Below are 20,747 nucleotides of genomic sequence, written 5' to 3' on the forward strand. Positions count from 1 at the left end.
ACATGAGCTTGCAAATTTTGTTTGTGCAACTTGGATTTGAAAGCATGTCACTGAAAGTTTTATAGATGTAATACAGGAAGTTTAAACAAACATACTAAGAAAATACAATTGCAAGTATGAAGAAAATATGATTACAGAGTGCATAATCCCTTTAGAGGAATGAAAAAATGAATAATCCATATCAAAAAGAAGACTAGAAGTATCTAATTAGGACATTGCACAGAAGTATTAACGCTGTTGTTTTTTTGTTTGTTTGTTTGTTTGTTTTAACTATCAAACATCCATTTTCATTTCTCAGGTGTTTGTAGTTTCTAGCAAAATGTTCTCCAAGGTGAGAATTAGTTCTCAAATCTGTAGCGGAGGGAACCTGTTGACTAAAAGCAGAAAGTGACTCCTGGATTTTGTGCACTTCTATAACTTTAAGATGTCATTGTTTAGCTGAATATTGACTTGTATTCGAACAGAGAAAAATCATGAAGTCAATTCTTGACAGGAACTGAGCTCTTCCCATACTTTATTACATGATGGAGGATTCTTCAATAGATTGGAGGATGACGTTCACAAAATACTTATTAGAGAAAAAAGGAGAGACCAGCTCACCGATTACAATGGAATGGATAACTGTGCATCTCATGAACATAGTCAGGCATGTACAATTGCAGAATGAATGTTTGCTTGGTGGATAACTGAAACAAAATGCAGAGTTTGAGTAACTTTGTCTTTTAACTTGAGACATCTAACTCTTACAATTCGAGTCATATTCAGCAAACACAATTTATAGATGCATCTTCTGACTTCTTCATTTAAAAATTGTTTATTGGTCAGAGAAGCAGGGATGGGGGCACAAAATATCATAACCAAAATGAGGCTGCCAAATTTAATGCTGTAATAAGTAAGGAGACAGGAAGAATAAATGACAAAAACCTGAAGGGAAGGGAAGTTCATAAACAGACTGCTCATTCAAGTTCTTAAAATCCCCTGCTTTTTGCAGGCTGGTTCTAGCTCTCACAAGTAGTTTTTCTTTTTCCTACAGTGAGGAAGCTCAAAGTAGAGGAAGATACCATATTTTAACATGAATTCAATGTTAGCAAAGGGATTTTGTCATGATTTGACTCTTTTTAAAAAAAAAAAAATTTAAGCATTGCTGTTATCTACACATTAGAACACAAATATTTATTTTTGTTTTATTCTAGATCTTTATTCTTCCTCGCACCCCAGTGAGAGAACTGAAGCTCAGGTTACAATATTGTCACTTCACTATTCACATCTTCCAAAAATTTCTCGTCAGAAAAAAAAGATTGTTGGATCTGCTGATTTATATCTAATCTTTTTAAGAAAACAAAAAATGTGGAGAAAGGACAACTTAATATTGTTTATAGTCCACCTTAACATCCTGTGCAGAAGCCAGTCATTTTTTAATGCTAAATTGAAATGCCTTGCTTCTGATGCCTAAAAAAAAATCAAAACAAAACATTATTTTCCAAACCTACTTCCATTCTGCCTGTCTTTTATTTAAAACATCGAAAAGCTAGTTGATTCTTAAAATGACATAGTGTGATTTAACAGAGGTGGGCAAAGTCTGCCCCATGGCCAGATTGGGCCCATAGTAGATTCCACTTCCCAGCAGCCCCTGCCCACCAGTTTCATTGGAGATCCCAGCAGTGGCAGGGCCATGACAGTGTGAGACCAGGGTTTCCATGCAGACTGGCCCCAGCAGCACTGGCAGGGCCCACAGCCGAGTTGGGAGCTGATCTGGGACCAGGGTCAGGATCTTGCAGTGGTGATGCTGTGGTCCAGAACTGGGGCATGCAGGCAGTGGGTCACAGCTCTGCCCTGGCTCCAGACGATGCTGTCACTGCCGCAAGATCCCAGGTCCTGCCCCAGAGCAGCTCCCTGCCCAGCCCTGTGCCCTGCCAGCACTGCTGGAGCCAGCCTCCATGGAAACCCTGGCCCTGTGCTGTCATGGCCCCATTGCTGCTGGGGTCTCCATGGAAACCAGCAGCTACAATGTGGGCAGGGGATGTTGGGAAATGAAGTAGAGCCACTGACCGGATCTGCCGTTTTGCCCACCCTTGGTTTAACACATTATAAACAACAAGGACCAGTGTGCTGGTTAAGAGTAGCTCTTTCTAACAGCTTCTATAAAAACGGAGTTCTTAGCTGGATGATGCTCAAGTGTGTAAACATGTTAATACCTCTGGTTTGTCTCTCATTTCTAAAGTGATCCCAAGTCTGCTGATAGAAAAACAGCTTACTTCTACTCCATATGCACTGCATGCTGAAAAAAAGTGTGGTCACGTGCAGAGTGGGGATGGGTATGCCTAGGGTAGCTATCAGAAGTACACCTGAAAAAGATCTTGAAAATGTTCCAGAAAGTGACCATACGATGTATGTGGAGCAAGAGTGATGAGTGGGCATAGTTGTTTTTCAGTAGTGGACTTGGGTTTGCCATAGAGATTTTAGACATTTAATATATCCTAAAAGTCTTAGATTATTTGTCAGATTTTCTGTTTGGTTTTCCAACGGAAGGAACAATATCCAGAAAGTAAAGCTTAGAGCACTCTTTCCATTCTTCTGGTTTTACTTTACCCTTTCATAGAGCATGCTTTCCTTAAGGCTTTAATTCTGTTAAACTGTTCTTAAAAGGATTTTTCAAGTGCCATGTGCAGGCATCTTATAATACTTAAACAACATTTTTAAATGAAAGTTTTGCATAAAGGAATGTCATATTTGTGTTATGTTTCTCAGGTATTCTCTAGTATTGTAAGCATTTTTATGAGGCATCGTACTGTCTTATATTGTGTGTGTGCATGGACAAGCAAATATGGGAAACAGTTTTGCACAAATTTGTTATTTAAATTTATTGTAACAAAGTAACCAGGTTAACAAAATATCATTTTCCTTACTTAAGTACAGGCAAGGGCATCTGAATTCTTGAAAACTAGAAATAATTATTTTGTAAGGCAAAAATTCTCATGCAGGTATCATTACTTAAAATTCTGTGGTTGGTTGTTTGTAGGAGGGTGTTTTGAAAGATGGAAAAACAGAACGATTGAAGTTAGAACTTGAAAAGAAAGATGCTGAAATTCAGCAGCTGAGGGATATAATCGCTCAATGGGAGGTATGTAGTTGATTGCATTTTGCTTACTACTAGGAGAAGCTAACTTTTTTCCTACACATTTAATTAGCCAAAGCATTTATTAAAATGTGACTGGTCTGAACAGGTGCTTTGGCCACAAAAATATTTCCTTTCCAGAGCATCTCTCTCCAAAGTCATTCTCTGATACTGCATGGATTGGCCTTGCTTTGGTAAGTAAGACCAGCATCTAGGAATTGTATTTGGTAATGAAGCCAGGCATCCAGGAGTAGGTTTTTTTTCCTATTTAAAATACACAGTTTCTCAAATGTTTTTTGTAGCTAACTAATTTTTAACATGATTATTAAGATCATAAGTTTTATGGATCAATCTAACTGTCCAAAATAAATTATACTTACTGAAGTATGACAGCCTTTTAACTCTAGTAGCACTGAAATGGAGTTTCACAATGCTGCTCTACCCCTTTCTTCAACCTGTTACAAAGCTTAGAAACAATAATTTTCGCTTGTGAAATGAATCTGTACTGAATGCCATAGCACTGTTGTATGTAAGACAAGATGAGAAATTTCTTAAGTTCCTAGATTGGAAAATAAGATCAATAGCGGGTACTACTAGCACATTTAAAAAATGATATAAAGCAGCGAGGATGGAGGTTTGAGGAAGTGACATTATTTTACAACAAAGATTTAAAGTTGAGTAAAGCACCAAGTGCCAGAGTTTATTATTAGGCCCTTCAAACCAATTTTTATGCCTTCTTGCTTGACAGGAGTGAGCAGAAGTAAAAAGGTAACAATTTTGTGTAAATAAAAGTGAACAGATGTATAAGCTGCATATCTTGTTTACCGGACAGTTGAACTTCATATAAAAAACATTACTTGACTAAAATACTGAGCATCAGTCCAGTTGTAGGTAAATAAGAAATGAGTTTATTAATAAGTTAGCGGCTACTGACACTGTGCATCAGGGCTGGACTCTCAAATCCAAATTTATTAAAATATAATTTTTATTTTCATTTTTTTTGCTGCTGCTCCTACATGTTCTGTTCACATCCTAGAGTCCCATTGATTAGAGTAAATAAAATGCACAAGGATTCTTCTTAAGGTTTCTATTTTGGAAGACTTGTAGGCTAATGTTAATGTGATGTTACAAAGGTTGTCTGACAGCTTTTACTTAGCTGTTAGTTTTGAAGAATTAACTATTATGACAGTTAAATTAGAACTAAAACTAGAAATAAATCTTTCAAAGCATGGCAGGTGGGGTGGCATTTTAGGATACTTGCATAGAGAGATTGAGGGTGTTTTCCTGTTGTATATCTTCTATGCATTTCAGTGTAAGTGCTTGCTGTGTTCTTTCTGCTGCCATACAATTGAATTGGCATTCTGTTAATTAGCTGTTGGCTCTTCCATCTATAAAACCTTAGAATAAGTTTGAAGGTTGTAACAGCTAACCTTGCAGGATGGAGCTTTATGAAATTAACATTGGGTGACAAGATTGGTATACAAGTGGAGTGTGACAGCTTATCACAACATTGAAAACTTTCTATTTTTCCTGAGGAGAATATGGGTGAAAGACATAGAAATGTGGAGAGGAAAAAATAACACAGCAGAAAACAGATGTAGGTAAAACTAGAGAAAAATTAACCTGCCAGGATTGGCATTGGTGACCAAACATGGGAAGTAGCTGCCTTTTTTTTGAAGAGGTAACTTAATACATCTGATGGGTTGGAATGATTAGCAGGATCTTAAACTGCAAGCCTTTTGGGGGCAGTGACCATGTCCCTTAATATTTGTATAGCACAGGGCCTCAACCACAGCAGCTCTATGGGTCTCACCATAGTATGATCATCTGTCGCTTCTGGAATTTGTTTGTGGAAAGGGAGGGGAAGGAAGAGCCACAAAACGTAGGGCAGATGTGAATCTAAATACCCTTCTCCTTCCCCCTGCACTGCACTGTGCAAACCCCATCCCCTTCTCTCCTCACTGTGCCACACCACTACCCCCATGCAGTGCAGGGTCCTCCCCTTGGCCACTCTCACACCTCCCCACCCCCTAGGAACAGGGGAAGACAGCAGAAGCTGGACAAGGGAGGGGGAACCCGGAGACTCCAGTGGCAGTAACAAGAGAGCAGTGGAGAAGACTGAGAGCCTGGGGAATCGCAGGTTAGCCCCTTGGGGGCCAGATGTGGTCCATGGGAGGCCAGTTGGAGACAACCCTGGTTTAAGTCAATATTTCTATGTTGGATTCCCCCATATACTTGATTCTAATTTAATTAAATAGGTAATAGGACCCCTGTATAACTCTCACAATCCAGTTAAAGCAGTTTGCAAATCCAACTTCATGAAAAGCTGCTTTTAAAGAGACCCATTTGTAGTGTAAATAAATTGTCTTTACATCTCTTTAATATTAGGCAAAGTATAAAGAAGTAAAAGCAAGAAATGCACAGCTGTTGAAAATGCTACAGGAAGGTGAAAGTAAGTAAAGCTTTAGAAATAATACATTTTGAAAGCTTCAAGTGTGTTAAAAGTACCTAACGATTTTGCAAAGCAGTTTTTTTGAAGATAAATTAGTAAGGGTAAGTATTAGCTGTAATTCATAGTAATAGTGAAGAAAATTGTCACACTGAATTCTTTTATGGTAATCTGAGTGATTAAAATGTCATTGCTTCAATAACTTGGATCATATATCTCCATTTTTTCAACTTTTGTGCCTTGAAATTTCAACTCACTTTTATTTGAGAGTTGCTTTTCTGAATTAAATGAGACTTGCTGTCCCAGCGTAATGAAGCACCAGAATATTCTTGCTGGGAAGACCATCTTTAGTCATTGCAAGCTATGCATGGATGGTTTTTGAACTGTTGAAATTATTCTACCACCATACAACAGCAGAATTGACTTCGTCACAGGTTTCCTGACAATTTTCTTTTCTATAGTATACCAACATTAACTAATTCTATTTCTAAGACTGCATTCTAAAGCATTATAAATAAAGTGCCCCCGCCATCATTTTGAAGTGTGGGGATGCTGATATACAAGAGAAAGCTGCTTTAATTAAATTACCCCACCCCCCAGAGCACATGTAAAAACACCTGTGACAAGTGTTTTAGTTTAGTACTCCTGATCTTGCATGAACAAGTGGGTTCCATGCCATGAAGTGCACTCTCTAAACTGGATTGTAATGCATCACATCTTAGAAAATAGTTTCCACTTCCCCAGGTAACCTATTAGAAGAAATTCTGTATTTTCTCTGGGATCTAGGGATGCTGCAATGTACCATTTAGTTTATTATAGCAACTATACTTAACAATGCTTCAGAATGTGCAGTACTGTGATTCCTAACAGACAGCTGACAGCTGACACCCAGGAAAAAGCCAGCCTATTAAAGGGGTACTTTGCATCAGTCTTTCAACAGTCCCATGGGATGCCCATGCCCATGGGACAGGGCGGTCCAGATGAGGGAGATCCCCTGCCCTCCATTAATCCTGACCTTGTGAAGGAACACCTTGAGAAGCTGGATACCTTCAAGTCAGCCGGCCCTGACAATCTACACCCCAGGGTACTCAAGGAGCTGGCGAGCATCATAGCCCAGCCTCTGGCACGCATCTTTGAAAACTCCTGGAGCTCTGGTGTGGTGCCTGAAGACTAGAAGAAGGCCAATGTAGTGCCTATCTTCAAGAAAGGGAGAAAAGTGGATCCGGCTAACTATAGGCCCATCAGCTGGACTTTATCCCAGGGAAGATCTTAGAAAAGTTTATTAAAGAGGCCATCCTTAATGAACTGGTCGATGCCAACATCCTAAGGGATAGCCAGCACGGTTTGTTGAGGGAAGGTCTTGCTTGACCAATCTCATTTCCTTCTACGACCAGGTGACCTATCACCTGGACAAGGAAAAAGAGATTGTCATATATCTTGACTGCAAAAAAGCCTTCGAACTGGTATCCCATGATCACCTCTTGGTGAAACTGGCCAATTGTGGCCTTGAGTCCACCATGATCCGCTGGCTGGGAAATTGGCTCCGTGGTCGGACCCAGAGGGTAGTAATTGATGGAAGTCAATCATCATGGTGTCCTGTGACCAGTGGGGTCCCCCAGGCTCTGTCCTTGGATCCATATTGTTCAACATCTTCCTTAATGATGAGGACATTGGAGTCAGGAGTGGACTGGCCAAGATCACCAATGACACCAAACTTTGGGGCAAAACATCCATGCCAGAAGACAGGCAGGTGATCCAGGCTGACCTGGTTAGGCTCAGCAAATGGGCGGATGAGAACCTGGTGGTGTTTAACACCAAAAAATGGAAGGTTCTCCACCTTGGGGGAAAAAACCCCTGCAACATCCTTATAGGCTCGGCAGTGCTATGCTGGCTCGCACTACGGAAGAAAGAGACTTGGGGGTCATCATTGACCACAAGATGAACATGAGCCTGCAATGCAATGCACCTACATTGAACATCTTCAAGAGTAAATTGGATGCTTATCTTACTGGGATCCTATGACCCCAGCTGACTTCCTGCCCTTCGGGTTGGGGGCTGGACTCGATGATCTTCCGAGGTCCCTTCCAGTCCTAATGTCTGTGAAATCTAATTTGCTGAAACTTTCTTTTGTCAGCCTAGGCCCTTGGCCAGGGAAACTTTAAAATTATTGGTTTAGAGTACTAGTGTGGAAATAGTACTAAATTATAAAATAATAATCTTGTGACTGTTTTTACCAGATGTTTCTTTCTTCTGAAATTGTTGAAGCTAGAAAGATTACTTTGACAGTGAGTCCCTAATAAGGAAAAGTTACTTGGTATGTTCTTTATGAAAATTGATTTTGCTGTGGCAGAATTGAGCCTGGAAAATTCCCAGTTTGAAAGGTAGAAGGACTCTTTTTTTTCCCTTGTGAGTAGAATTCTGAAGGATCTCCAGGCATTTCAGAGGAGATAATGAGATGTGAAAATGTAACTCATTCTGCTAAATATTTCAAATTGTAGGAGAGGTTTGTACATCAACATAGTCATAACTGTTGAAAGCTTATAACCTGATGCTCCAACCGGGCTCAAATAATCTTGCAAAGGGAGCTTACATGCTAAGCCAGTGGAGTTAGTGAAACCCTGTAAAGCACAGGCAGTTGCCTGGGCAATTCAGTGCAGGATTGGAGCCTAAAAAGTTTCCTATCCTCACAGGTGTTTGGTGTTGAAATTTGGCACCCAGCTGTTGTGGGTGCCAATGACAGAAGAAACTATCTGTGGGTGATAGAAAATAGAATCCAGCAGTGTCCAGGTACCTGTTACAAGTGGACACTTGTAAGGAGAAAAAGATCCTAACTCTTTTCTTGTGTTATGCAGTGAAAGATAAAGCAGAAATACTACTACAGGTTGATGAATCACAGAGTATCAAGAATGAGTTGACTTTACAGGTATGCAAAGATTTCTCACATACAAAAGATCTTGTGAATATATATATTTTTAAAATTATTATATAATACCAAAGTGAAAATTGATTTAAGCAAAGAAATGGATAGAATTCCCCTTCTGGTCAAATGCTGTCTTCATGGACATGACATGAGATACAGCAACTCTTACAGTAATTTTTGAAATTTTCTTGGAATGTTGCATACAAAAATATTTACAAATAAAAAGGCAATAGCTTTCTAAGCTTAACTGTTAAATATAGTTAACAGTTTGGGGCTAAGCCACAATAGTATGGAGTAAGGAGGTCATTAACCATACTTGTTTTGAGTTTACATTAAATGTTACTTGATATTTAACATGTGCTATGTAGTATTGTGTTGCTAGAGTATAAATTGGTCTCTATCAATTCTGAATCTTCTGGTGATCATGTCTGAGAAATTATATAATTGCCTCAGCCCTTGTATTACATCATATTACAGTAGTTATAGTATACTAGGCATGTCTACACGTACAATTAATGTGTCTGAATTTTCTGTGCAGAAAATTCAGGTGAACTAGGCCATGTGTGTGCACGTGTGCCTGCATTGAGAGCAAACTGAGCCCTACAGGAGCAGCCTAGTCCCAGGGGCTCTGCACCCTACAGCAGCCAGGGCAAGCTTCAGGCTCCCTGAACATTAATATTTGCCAGCCCCATGCTTATAGGGGGCACAAGGGTCTGGTCTCTACTCCGGGGGGGGGGTGTGTGGAGGAAAGGCAGTCCTGGCTCCAGGGCCAACTCCCTCCCAGCTGCACATAGATCAGAGCCAGTCCCAGGGAGCAGAGGAATCTGTCCTGGTTACAGGGGCAGCTCCCACCCAGGACCCTCATGCCCCTTCCTCCCCCACCCAGTCCTGGTGCTGCTCAGCTTCTGCCTCTTCCTGGCGCTGGGCAGAAGCTGGGACGTGGGCGAGGGGATCCCAGCTCATTGCTGCCCTCCCTCCAGCCGAGTGCCTAGGGAAGCAGAGCAACCCTGAGGAACAGCGGACGGCACTCATCAAGAGCTGGCCCCAGAGACCGGAGCAGGGTTTGAGGCCACCAAGTGGGTGGGTGCTTCCTTACCTTTCTTGATGACAGACTGATCCAGCAAGTTCATTCCAGGTTTCTCCACTGCCTGCAAACAAAGTGAGGAGAGAGAATAGGGCACTGCTGCTGTTCGGGCATAGAGCATCGCTCCAAGCCAGTGCTGCTGAGCTGGGCTGAGATCCTGAGCTCCGCCCAGCTTGGAGCGGCCCCCAGAGTCAGGACAGCTCCCTCTGCCTGTCCTGGAACTTGAGGCGTAGCCAAACAGCTGTTGTGACCCGTTACTGCCTAGGCTAACCTGGAGCAATTTGTTCCCAGTCAGCATCTACACCTACACTTTGGCACAGTAGTTTAACATGCTGTTTTCTAGTACCTGTATCTGGGGGGTACTAGCAAATGGCATTTGATTTATCTACTGTGCAGTAATTGCTGTGTATGTATAGATGGTGATGCTTTACTGTGCATTAGATTAGTCCGGGGTAGGCAACGATTTTTGGTCGGAGTGCTGAAAAAATCACAATGTCTACCTTGGAAGGTCCCAGAGTAGTGACCTGCCAGAGCCCGGAGCAGCTGTTTGCAGCCTCCCAGCTGCAGCCAGCCCATGGAGCCTGGTCTGCTTGCAGCACAGCTTGCAGCCTCCCAGCCGCCTGCTGGGAGAAGCCTGGGCTCTGTGGCTGGCAGCAGCTGCATAGAGCCCGGGCTGGCGGTGGTGTGCTAAGCAAAATGGCCTTGTGTGCCATGCTTGCCACGTGTGCTGGTGGTTGCTGACTCCTGGATTACTGTAATGCAAATTAGAGTGGCTAAAGTCTGAAAAAATATTTCCAGTAACTTTCATATCTCATTATGCAAAGAAGTAATAGGGTGCTGGGGAACAAAGAGTAACTTAAGCGATATTTATACTTTGTCAGTTCAGAATATTGTATTAAGAGCCACTTTCTTGAGCAAATATTTTTATACTTCTTCCAAATACCATAATTTAAAAAAATGCTTAAAATACTTAGTTTATTAACTTTACAGATGTGTACAGCATATATTCGCTGATCAGAGTAATTAATTCTTTTAACCATTTTAGGTGACTACTCTTCATGCTGCATTAGAACAAGAAAGATCAAAAGTGAAATTATTACAAGCAGAAATCACAAAATATCAGGTATGTGTGCTGTTACTTCAGTGTTGAACTTCTGACTGTAAGTGTGTAGCTAGGCTGAAACTATAGACTTGGAAGTTGTTGGGTTTTTTTCCTTGCTACATGTAATCTGGGACAGATAACCGAAAGCTAAGTACAGGCTTCAGATTTATATTTTAGTCTGTTGATAGGTTGCATCTGTCTGTGGCCAGCTAGCCCCTGAAATAGACTGAATATAAATTGTCATTTTGCTTCAGTCAGTAGAAGGGTGAATTTACTGAACTGTACTCTTTAGTTTTGTTGTTTTCTACTTGTCTAGACAATAAGGCATTTTTTGTTAGTGGAATCAAAATCAAATCAAGGGCAACCAGCACGGTTTCGTTAGGGGCAGGTCATGTCAGACCAACCTGCTTGCCTTTTATGATGAGGTCACAAAAGCACTGGATGCGGGTGTCGCCATGGACGTAGTCTTTTTGGACTTCAGCAAGGCCTTTGACACCGTCTCCCACCCCATCCTCGTTAAAAAAACTACGTGACTGTGGCATTGATGCCTACACAGTCAGATGGATTGCAGATTGGCTGAAGGGTCGCACTCAGAGGGTGGGGGTGGATGGGTCATAGTCGACTTGAGGAGAAGTGGGCATTGGAGTCCCCCAGGGCTTGGTCTTTGGGCCCATGCTGTTCAATTTCTTTATCAGCAATTTGGATGATGGGGTGAAAAGCACCCTGTTTAAATTTGCTCATGATACCAAAATTTGGGGTGAGGTGAGCACGCTAGTAGGGAGGGAAAGACTGCAGCAAGACCCGGATAGGTTACAGGGTGGGCTAACAAAAACAGGATGCATTTCAATACTGACAAGTGCAGGGTGCTGCACTTGGGCAGTAGTAGCCAGCAGCACACTTATAAGATGGGAAACTCCCTTCTTGAAAGCACGGAGGCAGAAAGGGATCTTAGAGTCTTTTTTGACTCCAAGATGAACATGGGTCTTAAGAAGAGGCTTGATGCCTACCTAGCTGGGATCATTTGAGCCCAGTTTTTTCTCCTGCCCAAGCAGGGGGTCGGACTTGAAGATCTACAAGGTCCCTTCTGACCCTACTTCTATGATTCTATGAGCTCATACTTCATTTAATGTAGCTTTTCACTCAGTCGTGCTACTGCTAGTCATTTAATTTCTCTCTTTAAACCTCCAAAATCCATTTTCCATTGCTACAAAAATAATTTGTCTTCTGTATTATTGTGAAAGTGAAAAAAGATAACCATCTTCTTGCTTTCTCTCCTCTGTATCTCTTCAAAATGCTGCTTTCCTTTTGTATCATTCAACCTTTCTCATTTAAATCTCCGTGCTGTCTATTCCTTGCTGGCAGAATTGAAGCTCGTGCTCTTTTGGGGGAATCTCACAATTCCATTTTTTTCCTAGGTTGCCTATCAAAATCACTTTCCTACTGCTTTTGCAAACACCTTATAGAAAATCTCCCCCTGTCAAGGGGGGATGACCACTTTCTTTACTCATATATTGTTTTTAAACATATCTTCTCCAAGAAGATTTTATGCTCTCAAAAACGAGAGAGAACATGTGCTGTAATCTTTAATTATAATGTCTAGTTTTTTCTTCAGTTGTAAGTGTCTTGAGACAGGAACTGTCTTTCAACCTAATTTAATTTATAGGACCACATGACGTGTGTCTGCATGTAAGATGCCAGATAAGTGAAAGATTTAGGGGGAAGAAAATCCCCAAATCCTTACTTCTTTATCTCTTACTTAAATAAATGTGTGAAATTGTCATGTTTGTATTTTTATTTGCTAACTATTTGCTGTGATTTTTTTTTTCCCTCTACAGGGTGGTAAAAAAGGGAAAAGAAACTCAGAATCTGACCAGTGCAGGTGATCTCACTTGCGACACCAAGCTCAAAGCAAAAAAAAAAAAAAAAGAAAAAAAAAATCAAATCTTCAGGGTTTTGCAGAAATGTATATATTTGTTGTACAACTGCTAAACTATGCAGTTTTTTGAAAGAAATTAACAGCTACTAGTTTGACTAATATTCTAATTTGTTGCACTTTGTTAGTTTAAAGAAAAAAAGTAGAAAATTAGTATTCCAGCAGAGCTCAAACATTAATATTTGCTGATGATGCCATAATTAGTTTTTCATCATTCAATAAAATTTACTCTTCCATTTGTGTCTGAATTCTTGCTTTTTAGAATTCCTAAACTAATAACACCATGTTAATTCTAATCAGTTTGAATGGAGTAGGGGATCATCCCTACCAGCTAACGTTTCAGTGGGAGACTTTTATTGAAGCTAAGACTGGGGTCGCTGGGAGCTTATTTGCTGAGAACATATTAAACCTTTGAGTTATGAGACGTAAAGTAAACCATTAGTATAAATAGGGCTCTGTGTATTCTGTGCTGTTATGTGCCGAGCTAAGGAGGATAGTTGGAGAAGCGCTGAGGTCCCGGAGGGGAGGGGAGCCAGGTGTCCAAGGAGAGTGGTCGCTTCTTAAGGAGACGATCCTCCAAGCCCAAAGGAAGGTAATCCCAACGAGGATCAAAGGGAGCAGGAGAGCACACAAGCCTCCATGGCTCACCAAAAGCATCTGGGAATGTCTCCTTGCTAAAAAGGAGGCTTACACCCAATGGAAAGAAGGGGTCATCACCAGGGAGGACTATTCTGTAGTTGCTCGGGGATATAGGGGGGCAGTTAGGAAGGCCAAGGCAGAGATGGAACTGGGACTAGCTTCCCAGATTAAGGACAATAAGAAGTCCTTTTTTAAATATATAGGGGGTAAAAAGAAGGTCCTGGGTAATATTGGGCCCTTGCAGGACGCGATGGGAAACTTGGTCGTCACGCCAGATGGCAAAGTTAACTTGTTTAACGATTTCTTTGCCTCCATCTTCCTAAGTAGGGACCAGAACAGCCACCTCCCTGCTGGGCCCCCCTTGGGCGCCGGGGGAGGCACACCTGGGCCACGGGTTAGCGAGGATTTAGTTAGGGAGCTTCTGGAGGGGTTGGACGTATTCAAGTCAGCTGGTCCGGATGATCTCCACCCTAGAGTTCTAAAGGAACTGACCGAGGTCATTGAAAGTCGCCTGGCACAGCTTGACGAGCACTCGTGGTGCTCTGGTGAGGTACTGGAGGACTGGAAGAGGGCCAACGTGGTCCCCATCTTCAAAAAAGGCAGGAAGGAGGACCTGGGAAACTATAGGCCGGTTAGTCTTACCCCTATCCTAGGCAAGCTGTTTGAGAAAATTATGCTGGCACACATCCAGGAGGGGCCAGCAGGAGACTGCATGCTTAGGGGCAACCAACACGGGTTCATCAGTGGCAGGTCCTGTCAGACAACCTGGTGGCCTTTTATGATCAGATCACCAGATCATTAGATGCAGGGGTAGCAGTGGATATAGTCTTCCTGGACTTCTGGAAGGCTTTCAACACTGTCTCTCACCCCATTCTCATTAAGAAACTGGGGGGGCTGTGGTATAGACACCCACACAGTCAAATGGGTCGCCAACTGGCTGGAGGGCCGCACCCAGAGGGTGGTAGTGGATGGGTCCTTCTCAACCTGGAAGGACGTGGGCAGTGGGGTTCCGCAGGGCTCGGTCCTAGGGCCCGCACTGTTCAACATCTTCATCAGTGATTTGGACGAGGGGGTAAAAAGCACCCTGTTCAGATTTGCTGATGACACTAAGATGTGGGGGGACGTGGGCACACTGGAAGGATGCAACAGGCTACAATCAGACTTAGACAGGTTACAGGGGTGGGCGGACGAGAATAGGATGGGAATCAACACAGACAACTGCAAGGTGATGCACCTCAGGAGGAACAACCAGCACCATACCTACAGGTTTAGGGAACTCCCCTTGTCAGCACGGAGGCAGAAAGGGATCTGGGGGTCATCATTGACTCCAAGATGAACATGGGCCGGCAGTGCGGAGAGGCAGTAAGGAAGGCCAACCGCACTTTGTCATGCATCCATAGATGCATCTCAAGCAGGTCCAAAGAGGTGATCCTTCCCCTCTATGCACCACTGGTCAGGCCACAGCTGGAGTACTGTGTCCAGTTCTGGGCGCCACACTTCAAGAGGGACATCGACAGCATGGAGAGGGTCCAGAGGAGGCCACTCGTATGATCAGGGGACAACAGGGCAGGCCCTATGAGGAGAGGCTACGGGACCTGAACCTGTTCAGCCTCCAAAACAGAAGGCTGAGGGGAGATCTTGTGGCCTGTTATAAACTAGTCAGGGGGGATCAGCAGGCACTGGGGGAGTCACTGTTCCCCTGAGAACCGCCAGGAATGACCAGGAATAACGGTCACAAGCTGGCAGAGGGTAGGTTTAGGTTAGATATCAGGAGGTGCTACTTCAGTCAGGGCGGCTAGGGTCTGGAACCAACTTCCAAGCGAAGTGGTGCAAGCTTCTACCCTGGGGGTGTTTAAGAGGAGGTTAGATGAACATCTTGCTGGGGTTGTTTGACCCCAGTACTCTTTCCTGCCATGGCAAGGGGTCGGACTAGATGATCTGCTCAGGTCCCTTCCGACCCTAGAAACTATGAAACTGAAATTACATGGTTCTGGTAACCTAGTCTACTATCATGAAACACCCTTCATTCCCTTTTCACACAAAACATATGACCATAGCTGGTAGTTAAAAATACTTGCTGATTTTTAATTCTGTAAATAAGCTGAGTGAGTTTCAGTGAAAGTCTGGTTCCTTTCAGCTTTTTGTTCCTGACCTACAGCACCTTTAAAATACAGAGAACATAAACTAATGTTTTACTTTTACCTGTTACAGATATTTGGCTTCATTGGGTAACAAAACTTGAGGCTGTTTTCTCCTTTCAGAATCTTCTCTATCCTCTTTCCATTTCTGCATGGTATCCTTCTGCCTCTAGTTCTACATTAGATATAATGTGCTGCACCTGCCATTCCACTCAGTAGAAATATGAGTAGGGGCTTGCAGATGCAAATAGGTGGGTCCACAGAAGAGTTCTGCTAGTCTTAAAACCACATAAAAACATTAGATGACTGTTGTCATTGACATGTCAACTAATAATTTGGCTGGATGACTTGATGCAAAATTTGTTAGTACAGAGTCCAGTTTTCAAGTTTTGGGCCCTACTTATACATTTTAAGCTCTTGAACACTGAAGTTCTGTCTCATCGACAATGAGCTGATACACATAAGACTAGATGGGAGCATACAGAAGAGAATCAGGGAAGAGAGGAGAAACAAAGGGCAGAAATAGCATTGATCTGAAAAGGAGATTCTGAATGTGAACGAAATGATTCTGAATTTCATACATACGTATGAACAAATAACTACAACTTTAGCTTCTGTATAAAAGGCATTTTGTTTCCTTGAGCACAACTGGGAGATCTGTTGGGGTTGAAAGCACTTTGTTGTCTTAAATTTGTATATCAGCGCAAGGCTCTAATGAAAAACTGAAAGTCTACCCTTCAGAGTGAGTTAATACCCTTGCTGTAGACCATGTCAAGAAACGCATGCTCTGAGTCTTTCTTTTGTGTTCTAAATTGGCATGTGTGCACAAAATTCTGACACTAGTGGGTTAGTTAACATGCATTCTTTGTTATGTACAGTATTCTGGTGTTAACAGGAAACTTGTTTATATTAAATACTGGAATGCATAGGGTTTTTTTTAGTATTTCTTTTGGTGGGTGGGAGGGTCAATTCTATACAGTTACCCCTTCAAATTAAAGATAAGCCTGTGAAAAATAAATATAAGGGCCCATCACTGCACTATCCAAGTACCTTACAAATGTTAATGAATTTCTTTACTATGAGGTAGGGAAATGTATTTTCTTTCTTATATAGATAAAAGGAAGGGAAGGGAAGGTACAGAGATGAAGTGACTTGTTCAGGACCAAGGAGTAATAGTCTTAAATTCCAACGAGGGACATATAGGTTGGCTATTAGGATGAACTTTCTCACTCTGAAGCTGGTTAAACACTGGAACAGGTTATCTACATCACAAAAAAATCCTTTGATCACCTGATTTTCCTCTAAATAATCCATGGTATCAGCTAAACAAATGTGTGCTCAAGTAAGGTATTTTATCCACAAATGTGTCCTTGCTGAGATTCTAGCAAAATTTAATTGTTTTGCATTTGAGAAAAAAGCATAAATTTTGCATATTTTAAAAAGATAGGTTTCTGCCCTTCCTTTTTGCGTGCAATCTTGTTTTCTCATCTTCAGTCAGCTGCTTTATCTAGTGGGTTCAAGTACAAATTCTGGAACACTTGTGATTGGCACTTTGCTCCCAACTTTTCTCAGTGGAGGTGGTACAGACCTATGTATGTAGGCAATAGTGAAGGGAGAGGAAAGAGAAGAAGCTATATGTAAACATTAGTTACTAGAAATGTAAAATTTTCATGGATAATGAGCAACTTTTGAATGATTAATCATGAGTCATGGCTATCTTTGGAAACAGAAATCCTAATTTGTAGTCACATGTCAGAATTAATACATTTAATATAAAACAGGTCGGAGTAACATGGTCACTTATCAGATTATAATATTGTAACTTGCTTGTTTTTATTTTGAATTCCATTGACCTTTTTTACTGCTGTCATTTTTTCACTAATCTAAGTGGGCTCTCCCTTTTTCTGATTTATTTCCTACTACCACATGCTAATGACTTGTCATAAGACATTACACTGAAGATTGATCTGTAGCCAGATCAAAACTGTAGAATTGTGTCCTGAGATGTATATTAAATACGTTATGTATCATTTGTCTAATCTTTAATTATCAATTATTCTACATTCAACTCTAGAATTTTCTCCTAATTGTTTTTGCCAACAACCTGGCATAAGGAAGATTCCCAGAGTGAGATGGAGGTTCTCTCTCCCCCCCCCAAAAAAGTAGACCATGTGATTCTGATGCAAGATTTTAGATTACATAGATGTATTTACAGTTATGATGATATAAATCTTAAAATTAGGAGATGTGGAGAGTTTGTGAACCCAATCACCTGTTTCAAACTAATGTTAAGTTGTTTTCAAAGCTAAGAATTATGGACCTTCATTGGTTTGGATCTCTGGAAGCTAAAAGATAAAACTTGGCAAGAGTTGCTATCCAATTTGGTCTTCCAGTAAACTTTAAAGTTCTCTCTGTCCTTTGGCATAACAAACCTTTCCCCCAGGTGTCAGCAGCAAAATAAGAGTCTTGGCTTACCATTATAAAATCAGACTTTAGTACTTTCTCTGGTCTTATTGAATTTGTCATAAATGAATCTTAAGTCTCGCATATTGTTTGTTTACAACAGTTGAAGTAATCATAGAAAGGTAGGAAAATATATTAAACAGGCTTGTGATGTGCCATATATTTAAATTGACTCCTCTAAATAGTAAAAAAATACACTGAAAGAGAATGATTTTCAATTTAGCTTGTGCTCTGCACACTCCTCACTCTTCATCTCTTCTAAAACTAGGCTGTATACCAGTCTTCTCCCAAGTGCCTTGAGTATTGGTTAAGCACAGTAGTGTATATCATGAAGAAATCCCTTGATTGCCTGTTTGTTTCCCCCTCTGAATTGTCTAATCAATGTAGTACATACATATTATTATTTGAAATGTGCATACTTTTTTTTTTCTCTGTGCTGTAGCTCTTAATATCTAACAACTGCCTGCCTGGACGGACAGTAGCCATTTTTGTTGTATGAGTTATGGCAACCTGATTTAGAAGGAACTTCTCTCTGGGAACTCTGCTGTTTTCTTGCTTACTGTTTTCTTAAACCCTGGGTATCAATCACAGGCTTGTGGAGGTGGATCATCCAACCCCTGGGGCTGCTTTGGGCTGGCCCATCCCACCCACCTCTGGGCTGGATTTGGCCCAGGGGGCTTGTGTTAATCCCCACAGCTGTCAGAGTTGCTCTTTCCCCTGGAGGAGAAGGGCTCAGCTCCAGAACCTAAGGAATTTAAAGTTCCTTGCTTCTCCCCTCCACCTGCTGAATTGGGGTTTTAAGTTGCTGCTAGTAACTAAAGTCTGCACCAAGGGAAAAAGTGGAGGGCAAGCAGTAGTGACATTAGCTGCACTGAAACTGGCTCCAGCAGCGTTGTGGCAGCAGTATTAATCCCCAAATTTGACAACCTTCTCTTAGACTGTAATCATTTTGGATTGTGTGAATGTGTCTTGCCTGTTTTCTACGAAAAAACAACAATTACATCTTCCAGGCTTATTTTAAAGAGTTTTACTGAAGAAAGTAATTCAGAACAAATCCGCTAATGTATTAAATATGCAACAGTAAATGTATTATGCAAGCAATGTACAGGCAGGTAAGAACACAGGGACCCTGCCTTAAGAAACTTGCAGCACAAACTGTAATCAAAGAATAAATGAGAACAGACTAGGAGAGAAGGTGGGGGGAAGAAGAAACAAGGAACTACTCTTGAGAGATTACTTAGGATGATTTTTTTACATAGTCTTTATATATTTTTAATGAGAGCATGAAGGGCACAAAACTGGGAATAGTAAATGTAAGAGGAGGAATTTGAAGGGAAAGGTCACTTGGTTCAAAGGAGAAGAGAAGGTGCTCTTAAGTATGAAGTTGGTGTAAAAAAACACCAGTTTTGAGAGAGTGGTGTTGGTGTATTCACAAGCAACAGAAAGAAGCTAAGAGATGTAGCAATCTAAAGTTATGTACATCCTACAGTCTTTAAAAATCCAAGAGAAGTATAAACCAAAAAAAGGGTAGGGGCAAGAAAAGAAATGGTAAAGCAACATTTGTACCAATTTAAGGAGCGATTCCTTCAGAGAACCAGCAGCCACATTTTTTGGTCTCAAGCTCCTGGCAGGAGTTCTTCAATGCTTGCTCCACAAAGACAGTTACATTCTATCTAATCACATGCAGTATACCTTCTGTACTGCAAACAAATCCTCATTTTGGTGCGGGAGGGGTGTTAATCTTGCAAAGGGAAGAACACTTCTGCCTTAACCACCAAAGCCATGTGATTAGGTGATCTGCTCTTGCAAGGTTGAGCTCCACAATGTTATTGGGGGGTGGGAGTACATAGAGTTAGCACATTAGTTTGTTTTAAGCATAACTACGTTAAATAATTTCAAGGCATCCTGCCAGCCTCATTCTTTGTCAAGAGCAAGAGTTTTTTAACTCTGCTCTACCCACTTAGCAGTGAGGAAGTTATTTGTTAAAACCGTAATTTTTTTAAGTCTTCCAAAAAAGACAAAATCAACTAATTGAATCACTGTCCCCAATTTGGGCTGAATCTGAATCCAGATCAAATACGGGCCCATTTTGCACACCCCTATTACTTATCTTAGTCTAGCGGTGAAAGTCTCCAAAATCGAACAGCATTTAATATAATGTAGTGATTGGAGCCCCATGTGAATCCATCTGAGGACTGAACAAAAATAAGTAGTTTGTGGGATGAAGTGTCCTTCAATGTATATGCTAAAGTTTTAGGTCTGTCAAAAGGTGAAATTCTCATTTGGCTTTAATAAAGCCACTACTGGATTCCATTGGAGGAGACTGTCTTTGCTAGATGCTTAGTTGCTTTTGCCATATAGCTTAGGCATATTTAGATAACCATATCCTTCCACCTCCCCTTCCCCCCCAAACTGTTAATGAAGGAAGAGAAGACATGAGGAGTGGGTCAGTGATTTGGTTGACACTTGGAGAAATTTTTCATCTCAACTCAAACGCTCGAAGTCCACTTAACATTTGACTTGATTTAGTAAGAATGAATCAGGTGGTTGGAGCCTGGATAGCACTAGGGTCTAGTACAGTGATTCTCAACCAGGGTGATGCCAGATCCTTTGACTAGTGCCTGCCGCAAGGTGAGAGGGGATAAGTGAGGTATGAGGAAATAAACAAGCTGCCTGGCCAAAATGCTCCCCCCCCTCCCAAATCAGCAAAGTAAACACTGCAATATAAAAACGTTTTTGAAATTGGGTGCCACTTGATTCACAGAAGTTATAAAGATGGGGGGGAACGTGCCTTGAGAGTCTTGATGCCCAAAAGGATTGGGAACCCACTAGTCATGTGCTAGCATTGGAGTTTAAAATCAATTTAGCTGAACCAATTTTTAAAAATTCAGAAATTAGGAGAAA

The 20,747-nt window shown here is 41.4% G+C and overlaps 1 protein-coding gene across 5 annotated transcripts in view; it reads left to right on the forward strand.

The window, feature by feature from the left end:
• The window catches only part of GKAP1 (G kinase anchoring protein 1), a 48,102-nt gene extending 35,263 nt beyond the window's left edge, over window positions 1–12,839 (forward strand). For 3 of the 5 annotated variants that reach the window (XM_090038670.1, XM_090038673.1, XM_090038671.1), the window contains 6 exons: window positions 494–646; window positions 3,020–3,121; window positions 5,504–5,567; window positions 8,417–8,487; window positions 10,614–10,691; window positions 12,506–12,839. In XM_090038670.1, the coding sequence (XP_089894796.1) occupies window positions 494–646; window positions 3,020–3,121; window positions 5,504–5,567; window positions 8,417–8,487; window positions 10,614–10,691; window positions 12,506–12,553 (516 nt within the window). In that variant the 3' untranslated portion in view covers window positions 12,554–12,839. The other 2 variants (XM_090038674.1, XM_090038675.1) reach the window with 2 other exon arrangements.
• Window positions 12,840–20,747: the final 7,908 nt, after the last annotated feature.

Source organism: Crocodylus siamensis, chromosome 3 (genome assembly GCF_052110815.1).
Source record: "Crocodylus siamensis isolate JL-2025a chromosome 3, ASM5211081v1, whole genome shotgun sequence".
NCBI lineage: Eukaryota > Metazoa > Chordata > Crocodylia > Crocodylidae > Crocodylus > Crocodylus siamensis.